General features: G+C 36.1%; 1 protein-coding gene across 1 annotated transcript in view; it reads right to left on the bottom strand.

The window, feature by feature from the left end:
- Positions 1 to 12,192, bottom strand: part of DPP10 (dipeptidyl peptidase like 10) — a 118,646-nt gene that overhangs the window by 13,220 nt on the left and 93,234 nt on the right. Inside the window, exons 12-13 of the mRNA XM_040228988.1 lie at positions 9,494 to 9,688; positions 8,502 to 8,556 (exon numbers count right to left, since the gene is read on the bottom strand). Of these exons, the coding sequence (XP_040084922.1) occupies positions 8,502 to 8,556; positions 9,494 to 9,688 (250 nt within the window). The remainder of the gene's footprint in view (positions 1 to 8,501; positions 8,557 to 9,493; positions 9,689 to 12,192) is intronic.

Consider the following 12,192-nt stretch of genomic DNA (forward strand, 5'->3'; position numbering starts at 1 on the left):
AATATTAAAATGAATTATTATTAAGTATACTATACCCACCAAGACTTTCCTGGTGGCTCAGATGGTAAAGAATCTGCCTACAATGTGGGAGACCAGGGTTCGAACCCTGGTTGGGAAGATCTCTTGGAGCAAGAAATGGCAACCCATTCTAGTATTCTTGCCTGGAGAATTCCAAGGACAGAGGAGCCTGGGGGTTTGCAGTCCATGGCATCACAAAGAATTGGAAGCAAGTGAGCAACTTCCCTGGTGGCTCATCTGGTAAAGAATCCACCTGCAATGCGGGTGACCTGGGTTTGATCCCTGGATTTAGAAGATCCCCTGGAGAAGGGAATGGCTACCCTCTCCAGTATTCTGGCCTGGAGAATTCCATGGATTGCTACAGCTTCCTGCCTGCAAGAGTATAGTTGATGGACAACAGCATAATATATCAAAAAATGAAGCACACAGAGACAAATTTTTTTAAAAATATTAAAATATCAAATATTAATATTTTGGTGAGCTTAGGGAAAAACTCAACTGGCCTAATTACATACCTATTTGAAAACTTTGGAAAATTGGGACAGCAAAAAAAATAAAAATAAAAATTTAAGTAATGATAACTGGACATTCTCCAAATTTGATGAAAACACTAAAGCCAAAAAGCAAGTGTATTCCCCTAAAGGATAAGGGTTGGCTATCTAGCAGGAAAGAGAAAATCCCAGAGGAGAGAAAGAACACGAAATGAGTTCAGTTAAAATGTTTTTGCAACTGAAAATCAAATAAAACATAAATATCTTGACAAGGCTTATAGTCTGACATAAGAAATGAAATAAGAACACAAATATAATGCATTACATTATGATATAACAAATATAAGAAACGACTGACAAAGTGTTCTTTCAATACATAGGAGGGAATGATGATTTCCAGTGGGAGAGATTTAGTGAATAATTAATGGAGGAAAGGACCTCTGAATGAGACTTAATAAGAAGTAGAATTATAAAACCCATGTACAGACTTGAGGCTGTTATTAGAAATAAATTAAAAGGTATGAACAAAAGCAATGAAGTAAAAAGGTGGAAGAAATACTTATAACCAGTAAGAATTTTGGCTTAACTATATTGAAGAAAATTCATTTGGAACAATAAATAACTCTCAGAATAAGCTTAAAAAATCTATGTTAGGTAATAGTTAAAACTTTTTAGTTAATTTTGTTTAGCTATAGAATATGTGTGCAATATTAAAATGAAATTGGATATAAAAAGTCAAGCATTATCTTTTATGTTGGCTGAAGTTGTTCTCTAGTATCCATGTGATAATTTAGAAGAGAATGCATTTATTTAATCAGTGCTTTCCTGGCATTTCCAGGCTTATTATTTCAATTAATAGATTATAGATAGGGATGTTGTCTAAAATTATAAATTATTTGACACAAAACACATTTTTAGAAATACTAAAAACTCTATATTCCTTAACCCAGGTTACAAGGGTAGAAAGAATAATATTGCTTTCCAAATTCTGAAAGATTAAACTGCACAAATTCCACATAAAATAAAAAATATTGACCAATTTCCTAGAGTTCACTATTTCAGCTTTATGGAGACCAACAGTGAAATGTACCTGAAAACTTCTAAGCAAATTTCATTTCTGCTGACAAAGTCAATTATAATGAATGAAATCAATTATTTAGCGAGGGTGATATAAATGTAGATATATACATATAATATATACATATAAAAAACAGAAAGAACCTTAGACCAAAGGGAAGAAAAACCCGGAAACTCAATCAAATAGTTATACAGCTAAAGGAAATAAGTCACTTAAAGATTGTCAATTGAAATTAAAATTCCCAGCCCTCTAGAACATTTCACTTGAATCATAACACTTTTCACAATAAATTCTAACTCAGCCTAGAATCTTAGAAGGGAACACTGCTTTAGCCTCATTGATGGTAAAAACATTAAGTGTGGCAATACCATTTCTAGCATTTGGTGAAACTGACATCTTAACAGATTCAACTGAAAACAAAACCAAAACTAAACAAAAAATAAATAAATAAAAAGTGTTAATTAAAAAAAATAAAGAACTAAAACAACTAAAAGTAATTTTGAATACAACATTGAGCTGGCACAAAGGTTATGAATTCACAAAGGCCAGATATTACTGAAAACTGTAAACTTGAGAGGTAAACAAGCATAAAGCCAGTTTTGCTTGCTTGTTTCTTTATTTGTTTTGCAAATGCAAGTGATTTTGGCCTTCTGCTATGATGACTCAATGCATGATGTAGACAAAATGCATAGATTCCAAACTAAACAGAGACTGTACAAAACTCTACCACTAAAGATGACAAGAGATAATTATGCTGCATAAAAGGATTGGTGAAATAATTTTGTTTTTATTCTTGTCATGGACTTGTACTGAATCAATGAAAAAAACTAATCTTGACTAAAAATTTGAGCCATAAGTCAACATTAGTGTTTGACGACCCAATGTATCATGTAAATATAATTAAAACAAAACAAAGCAAACACAAAAATGCAAATGCAATATAAGCCTTAAAGAATTCCAAGTATGAAATCCCAGTTTTGATGGAATTAATGGAAGACAATTAAACATATTCAAAGAACCCATCAAATCCCAAACATGATGAACAAAAAGATATTCATAACTATACACATACTGTAGAAACTATAAAACTCCAAAGAAAACATATCTTAAAAAAAAAAAGTGAAACTGGCAATATTTCTTAGATGTCAGTTCTTCCTAAGTGATCCACAGATTCAGTAGAATTCCCAAGAAAATCCCCATGTCTATTTTTGATGGTCCATTGTTTAAGACTCAGTACTTCCAATGCAGGGAGCATGAGGTCAATCCCTGGTCCTTGAATTAAGATCCCACATGCTATGTGATGTAGTCAAAAAAAAAAAAAAGGATTACAAAAGGTGATTCTAAAATTTATAAAGAAATACAATGTCTAGATGAGATAAAAGAACCCTGAAAAAGAACAAGACAGAAGAACTTCTACTATTTCATTTCTAGATACAATATTATTACAAACAGTGATTTTTAGTATGTCAATTATATCTCAGTTTAAAAGATGAAAAAAAGGGAAGAACAGGTTTGTAATTATAATATGCTCCCTGTGATTTAGTGGGGTTCCCCCGGTAGCTCAGAGGTAAAGAATCTGCCTGCCAAGCAACAGATGCAGGTTTGATCCCTGAGTCAGGAAGATCCCCTAGAGAAGGAAATGGCAACCCACTCCAGTATTTCTTGTCTGGGAAATTCCTTTAACAAAGGAGCCTAGCAGGCTACAGTCCATGGGGTCACAAAGAGTTGGACATGACTTAGTCCGGCTCAGCAACACTAAGAAATATCAAATCACTATGTTGTGAAAACAGACACTAAATGGGAACTAACGCAGTATTGTAGAGGTAGGTAGGGGAATTGGATGAAGGCACTCAAAAGGTACAAACTTCTAGTTACAGGATAATTAAGCACCAGGTATATATAATATACCACATGATAAATGTAGTTAATACTGCTGTATGTTACATATGCTCCTTTGTGGATCACTGTCTTGTCATGGTGAAGGGGTTTGCATATCTCAATGAAGCTATGAGCCATGCCGTGTAGGGCTACCCAAGGCCGACAGGTCATAGTGGAGAGTTCTGACAAAACGTGATCCACTGGAGGAGGGAATGGAACACTACTCCAGTACACTAACTGTGAGAACCCCATGAACTGTATAAAAAGAGAAAAAGATACGACACCAAAAGAAGAGCCCCACCCGAGGTTGGAAGGTGTCCAATATGCTACAGGGGAAGAGGGAGGAGGTCTTCTAATAGCTCCAGAAAAAAAGAAGTGACTGGGCCAAAGCAGAAATACTTGTGGATTTTTCTGGCGACAAAAGTAAAATCTGATGCTGTCATGAACAGTATTGCATTAGAACCTAGAAAGTTAGGCTCATGAATCAAGGTATATTGGACATGGTCAAGCAGAAGATGGCAAGAGTAAACATCAACATCTTAGGAATCAGTGAACTAAAATAGACAGAAATGGTAATTTAATTCAGATGACCATTATATCTACTACCATGGGCAAGAATCCCATAGAAGAAATGCTGTAGCCCTCATAATCAACAAGAGTCTGAAATGTGGTACTTGGTTGCAACCTAAAAATGACAGAATGATCTCAGTTATTTTCCAAGACAAACCATTCAACAACACTGTAATCCATGTCTATACTCCAACTACTGATGCCAAAGAAGCTGATCAATTTTATGAAGACCTAGAAGACCTCCTAGAACACCAAAAAAGACATCCTTTTCATTATAGAGGATTAAAACGCAAAAGTAGGAAATCAAGAGATAATTAGAGTAAAACGTAATTTGGGCCTTGGAGTACAAAATGAAGCAAGGCAAAGGCTAATATAATTTTGCCAAGAGAATGCACCAGTCAATAGCAAACATCGTTTTTCAACACAAGAGATTATTTTAGACATGGACATCACCAGATGGTCAGTACCAAAATCAGATTGATTACATTCTTTGTAGCCAAAGATGGAAAAGCTGGATACAGTCAGCAAAACAAGACCTGGAGCTGACTCAGATCATCAGCTCCTCATAGCAAAACTCAAGCTTAAACTAAAGAAAATGGGGAAAACCGCTAGGCCAGCCAGGTACAACTTAAATCAAATCCCTTATGTATATACAATGGAGGTGATTGATAGATTCAAGGGTTGAGATCAAGGAAACAGTGTTCCTGAAGAACTATGGACATAGGTCTACAATATTGTACAGGAAGTAGCAAACAAAACATCCTTAAGAGAAAGAAATGCAAGAAGTCAAAGTGGTTGTCTAAGGAGGCTTTACAAATAGCTGAGGAAAGAGAAGAAGAAAAGCAAGGGAGAAAGGGCCAGGTACTCCCAACTAAATGCAGAGTTCCAGAGAAAAGCATGGAGAGACAAGAAGGCCTTCCTCAATGAACAATGCAAAGAAAAGAGGAAAACAACAAACAGAAAGCTAAGACTAGAGATCGCTTCAGGAAAATTGGAAATATCAAAGGAACATTTCATCCAAAGATGGGCATAATAAAGAACAGAAACGGCAAAGATCTAATAAAAGCAGATCGGATCAAGAAGAGATGGAAATAATAAACAGAATATCTGTACAAAAAAGATTTTAATGACCCAGATAACCACTATGGTGTAGTCTCTCACTCAGAGCCAGACATTTCGGATTGTGAAGTTAAGTGAACTTTAGGAAGCACTGCTGCTAATAAAGCTAGTGGAGGGGATGGAACTCCAGCAGAGCTATTTAAAATCCTAAAAGATGATGCTATTAAAGTGCTGCACTCAATATGTCAGCAAATTTGGAAAATCCATCAGCGGCCATAACTCTGGAAAAAGTCAAGTTTCATTTCAGTTCCCAAGAAGGGCAGTACTAAAGAATATTCAAACCACCAAACAACTGCACTCATCTCCCATGCTAGTAAGGTTATGCTCATAATCCTTTAAGCTAAGCTTTGGCATTACGTGAACCAAGAACTTCCAGATGTTCAAGCTGGTTTTAGAAAAGGCAGAAGAACAAGAGATCAAATTGCCAATGTTTGCTGGATCATAGACAAAGTAAGGGAATTCCAGAAAAATATCTACCTCTGTTTCATTGACTACGCTAAAGCCTTTGACTGTGTAGATCATAACAAATAGTGGAAAACACTCAAAGAGATGGAAATATGAGAACTTCTTACCTGCCTCACAAGAAACTTGTATGCAGATTCAGTTCAGTTCAGTTGCTCAGTCGTGTTCAACTCTTTGCGACTCCATTGACTGCAGCACGCCAGGCCTCCCTGTCCATCACCAACTCCCGAGTTTACCCAAACTCCTGTCTATCAAGTCAGTGATGCCATCCAAACATCTTATCCTCTGTTGTCCCCTTCTCCTCTTGCCCTCAATCTTTCTCAGCTTTGGGTTTTTTCAAATGAGTCAGCTCTTCCCATCAGGTGGCCAAAGTATTGGAGTTTTAGCTTCAACATCAGTCCTTTCAATAAGCACTCAGGACTGATCTCCTTTAGGATGGACTGGTTAGATCTCCTTGCAATGTGAGGGCTGCTCAAGAGTCTTCTCCAACACCACAGTTGAAAAGCATCAATTATTTGGTGCTCAGCTTTCTTTATAATCCAACTGTCATATCCATACATGACCACTGGAAAAACCATAGCCTTGACTAGACAGACCTTTGTTGTCAAAGTAATGTCTCTGCTTTTTAATATGCTGTCTAGGTTGGTCATAACTTTTCTTCTAAGTAGCAAGCATCTTTTAATTTCATGGCTGCAGTCACCATGTGCAGTGATTTTGGAGCCCCCCAAAATAAAGTCAGCCACTGTTTCCACTGTTTCCCCATCTATTTCCAATGAAGTGATGGGACCAGATGCCATGATCTTAGTTTTCTGAATGTTGAGCTTTAAGCCAACTTTCCACTCTCTTTCCTAACTTTCCTCAAGAGGTTCTTTAGTTCTTCTTCATTTTCTGCCATAAGGGTGCTGTCATCTGCATATCTGAGGTTACTGATATTTCTTCCAGCAATCTTGATTCAGATTTTGCTTCATCCAGCCCAGCATTTCTCATGATGTATTCTGCACATAAATTGAATAAGCAGGGTGACAATATACGGCATTGACTGTGTATTGACTCCTTTTCCTATTTGGAACCAGTCTGTTGCTCCATGTCCAGTTCTAACTGTTGCTACCTGGTCAGGTGGTCTGGTATTCCCAGCTCTATCAGAATTTTTTCCACAGTTTATTGTGATCCACACAGTCAATGGCTTTGGCATAGTCAATAAAGCAGAAATAGATATTTTCCTGGAACTCTTTTGCTTTTTTGATGACCCAGCAGATGTTGGCAATTTGATCTCTGGTTCCTCTGCCTTTTCTAAAACCAGCTTGAACATCTGGAAGTTCATGTTTCATGTATTGCTGAAGCCTGGCTTGGAGAATTTTGAGCATTATTTTACTAGTGTGTGAGATGAGTACAATTGTGTAGTAGTTTGAGCATTCTTTGGCATTGCCTTTCTTTGGGATTGGAATGAAAATGGACCTTTTTCCAGTCCTGTGGCCACTGCTGAGTTTTCCATATTATAAAGCAGAGATACTACTTTGCTGACAAAGGTCCATATAGTCAAAGTTACAGTTTTTCCATTAGTCATGTATGGATGTGAGAGTTGGACCATAAAGAAGGCTGAACACTGAAGAACTGATGCTTTTTAACTGATGCTTTGGAGAAGAAAGACTCTTGAGTCTCCTTTGGACTGCAAACCAATTCAGTCCAAAATCAAACCAGTCAGTCCTAAAGGAAATCAGTTATGAATATTCATTGGAAGTACTGATGCTAAAACTGAAGCTCTGATAATTTGCCCACCTCATGCAAAGATATGACTAATTGGAAAACACCCTGATGTTGGGAAAGACTGAAGGCAGGAGGAGAAGGAGATGACAGAGGATAAGATGTTTGGATGGCATCACTGACGCCATGGACATTAGTTTGAGCAAGCTCCATAAGACGGTGAAGGACAGGGAAGCCTAGCATGCTGCAGTCTGTGGGGTTGCAAAGAGTTAGACATGACAGAGATTGAACAACAGAACAAGAGAGTAAATCCTAAGAGTGCCCATTTCAAGGGAAAAAATTTTTTTCCTATTTAGTTTTGTATCTATATGAGATAATTGTGCTTGTAAAATCACTCATGTCTGCCTCTTTGCCAACCCTATGGCCTGTAGTCACCAGGCTCCTCTGTCCGTGGGATTCTCCAGGCAAGAATACTGGAGTGGGTTGTCATGCCCTCCTCCAGGGGATCTTCCTGACCCAGGGATCTAACCCATGTCTCTTTTTTCTCCTGCATTGGCAGGTGGGTTCTTTATAACTAGTCCCACCTATACTTTAATAGAAAATTATTTTAAAAGGAAGTAAATATCATCCAAGAGCACAGCAACATAATTATAAATACTGGTCATCTTTTAGTCTCTAAGCCCTGTAGTCTTTGCCAAGTCTGTGGTGCTTGTTCCTTGTTTGGATAACAGGCTCCTTCAACAGATTTACATGACTGATTATTACTTGTTATTTAAGTATCCACCTAAATATCACTTAAATCGGAGGGGCCTTACTTGACCACTCAATCTAACAACACTGGTCCTTTCATCCATCAGTTTTTGTTTCGTTTTCCTTAAAAGACACAATACCAGATGAAACTATGCTTTTAATTTACTTGTTTACTTTCTCTTTCTCCTCTTTAGGAGGTAATCTTCATGAAAACAGATTCCTTTTTTTTTTTTTTTTTTGTCCTACTGTTGCTCCAGGTTCCAATTAGAGATACACAGTACATAGTTGCTGAATTAATAAATAACTGAATTTATATAATATTAATTACAATGTTTCATTTTAAAGGATAACAGAAATTATAGTAATACAAAGAGAGTAATTATACAAGTACACATAGAAACAGGTATGTATGCACACATATTTCTACTGTTTACCTTTCCAAAAATGCTTAATCTTTTGGAGTCAATGTATGGCTGTTTCAGTAAAAATCTGAAATGAAAAAAAATTATAGTTATATCTTCTTGAGTTAAATGAACCATAGAAATTCATTCTTAGCCATAAGGGAAAAAAAAACAAAACCAAAACAGAAGTCAAACAAGAACTGCTTTAGTGGTTAGAACTCTGTTCATATGAAACGGTACTGTATACCAAAATCTTGCTTCTCAGAGTAGTGGAGCAGTTTGGGTGTCACCCGTTAGCTTGTTACAAATGCAGAATCTCGGGTCCACTACAGGCCTATTGAATTAGCATCTACATTTTAACAATATCCTAGGTAATATCTATATGCTGTGTTAAAGAACCTATTAGCTTTCTCAGTTCACCTTTTCTCACTCATGTGGGAAACATATTTATGAAAGCTCAACAACTGTAATTAACTAGGAAAATAATAGACATTGTGATTATTATAAGTAAATAATATTGTAGTTTAATGAAGCTCTCTCCCATTTCACAAATCCAAAGTGAATTCTAATTCTAGAGGGGGATGTATGATAATTCTTTCATTATGTCAGTGAGTGTGAAAGATACTTGAAAAAATAGTTTATATCAGGGGTCCCTTTCCCCAGGCCACAGACTGGTACTGGTCCATAACTTCTTAGGAAGTGGGTCACACAGCAGGAGGTGAGAAACAGGTGAGTTAGTGGAGTTTTACCTATATTTACAGCCATCCTCTCATCACTCTCATTACTGCCTGAGCTCCACCTTCTGTTAGGCCATGGTGGCATTAGATTCTCTCTGGTCCATGGAAAAATTGTCTTTCATGAAACCACTCCCTGGGATCAAAAAGGCTGGGGACTACTGGTCTATATAATTAACCTAGAAAGTTGTCTAATCATTAAAACACAAACCTCTTAGCATAAATAGTATTATATATCACATACCTAGCATTCACATAGGACAAACAATAAGAAGATGTACACCTACTTACTTCACAGCTGCTATTTGGTCCTTTACTTCCACTGAGCCTAACCTTCGATGAATCTCTTGCAAAATTTTCAGGCCCTGAAATCCACTTCCTCTGCCATCAAACCGTGCAATGATGATGTTATCCGTGTCGAGAAGTACTGAATCCCAGTCAATATGGAACTTATCTGTTACCAGCTGGCCTCCTGGTTCTTCATCCCTGAAAATACAAATACATTGACTCAAAACAAGAGCAATTAGTAATACAATAGTAATGCAATAGAAATATAAGTTTTCTTACTTATTAGTTAAAAATTATGGAAAAGACCCATGTTGATTATTAAAATTTCAGTTAATTCTTGATATTAAACTTGAAAATATAAATGTCATTTCCCTTTGTAAGCTTTTGAATGGAAAACTCTTGAATGAAATTAAAATATAAAACAGAACTTAAAACTATTCATGAGAAACTATTTTAATTCATTTTGAAAAGAGAACAAAGAAAAATACACACACCTTTCATAGACATTTCTAAAGGATTATCATGAGATTGACATACAGGCCCTACTTTATTGGATTTCTTACAGTGTTTTCAAAATGTCCTCCAGAGGGTATACAAGGGGTTAGAGATCTGATAGAAAGCAGGATTAGTCGTGGAGGCTTAAAAATAATTTAACAAGAGATGTGCAATCCTAAAGCATATCAGATTTAAAAAGAAACACTGCATTAATATTTCCTGAATTGTTTCTTGTGACAGAAATCTCACTGAGAAGAATTTAAGCAAAGAGTGAGAAAGATATTTCTCATCTCTAAAGCTGACAACAAGAAAAGGAAGCAGAGACACATATGTTTGAAAAATTTGAAAGCTAGAAGTAAAGAAGGACACATAGATTATAAAGCATGAACATTCTCTCCAGAGGGAAAAGGTGATACAATTTTAAAATGTCACATTACAGTGGTATTTATAACTTATTCTCTTTGGAATACAGAAAAGTTTAAAAAAAAAAAAAAGCAGACTCTCATAAAAATCACACAGATTATCTAGGTTCAAAGGCTTCTCCAGTGGTCCAATGGCTCAGAAGTAAAGAAACTGCCTGCAATGCAGGAAGTGCGGATTCATAGGCTACATACCAGAAAATTTCACCCTACACACTCCCTTGTAAAGAAACCAAACTTGCCTTCAAGTCTATGCAAATATATTGCTTAGAAGAACTAAAATATACCAATGCAAAAACTAATCCTCATTAACAAGCTCTGAGGTTATCAGGTTTGCTAAAGAAAAAACTTCTGAGCAGCAAGTGGAACTGAGTAGATGCAGAGGTTGAGTGGGACCTAAAGAGGAAACAGGGAATAGGGCAAAATGTCAGACAACTAAAACGTATTGAAGTTATTACGGAATAAACTGTGTCTCAAAAACTGTATGTTGAATCTGTAATGTGTACCACCTTAGAATCTGAATGTATTTGGAGATAGTGCTTTTACAGTAGTGATTAAATTGAAATGAGGCTATTAGGCTGAACCCTAATCTAATCTGACCTGTGTCCTTGCAGCAGGAAATTAGGACACACAGAGACCCTAGGGGCAGGCATGCACAAGGAAAAGAACATGAGAAGAAGATGCAAGAAAGCAGCCGTCTGCAAGCCAATGAGTGGTCTCAGAAGAAACAGAACCTGCTGAACCCTAGCTTTTGGAGGTCTAGCCTCTAGAATTATGACGAAATAAATTTCTGTTGTTTAAGATACCCAGTCTGGTATTTTGTATGTCAGCCCTAGTAAATTAATGTAAAGACCTTTGAGATCTAAGCACTTAGGATCCTTTATTTAACTTACTATAACTACCAAGTTACTTAACCTTTCTGGGGAGGTAGCTGTCTGTTGAATGACGACTTATTGCATGTGTTCTAATTCCTACATTGTAATAACAAGTGCTATGGATGGGTTTTAATTATGACCTACTCCATTGCTTTGTAAATCACACATTTCAGAGTGATTACATGATCCAAACCTAGATCTGTTTTGTCTTTCTGCAATGTTTACAATCTTCATCTCTTCTATAAAATTTAATTTTAAAAAATTTAATTCATTTTATTTTTTGCACAGTTAGCTCTTGGTCAGATTATTAGGAATTATGACTAAACATCTCCACATTCTTTTCCCTAGAAATTCAATTGCCTAATTCAGAATGAAGTCTAAAATTGGTATTTTTTCCACATTTCCAGATGATACTGATTTAACTTGTCTACCAGTTGAGAAATGGCATGAATCATCATGCATAGCACACTTTCTGGTGCATGGAGAACATAGAAAATGCTTGCTGAACTAGATGTTTTCAGGGAAAGTAGACTCGTGTAAAGTTTAAAGTGAAAGGACCTTAAAAAGCTTAATAAAACCTGCATTTTGAAGCTTGGAGATTTATTGAGAATTTTTGAAAGCAAAATATGATTCACAGAGAACAAGATACAAGGATTAACTTTAACATTTAAGCTTAGTAAATACATGACAGTTTAAGTCCCAACTTCACTCTGAACATAGATAGGAAAGATACTAAAACACTAAGACTTAGTTTCCTTATCTTTAATAATGGTAAAATCTGCTGTGCTTTCCTCAAGGAATTTTTAAGGATTCAGTGGCATAATGTACTTGAAAAATACTTTGTGAAATGTAGTAAGCAATACAAAATTATTATGTGATGTATTGAATATTTACCAAACTTATGATTAACAAA

This window comes from Oryx dammah, unplaced genomic scaffold (genome assembly GCF_014754425.2).
Source record: "Oryx dammah isolate SB20612 unplaced genomic scaffold, SCBI_Odam_1.1 HiC_scaffold_27, whole genome shotgun sequence".
Taxonomy (NCBI): Eukaryota; Metazoa; Chordata; class Mammalia; order Artiodactyla; family Bovidae; genus Oryx; species Oryx dammah.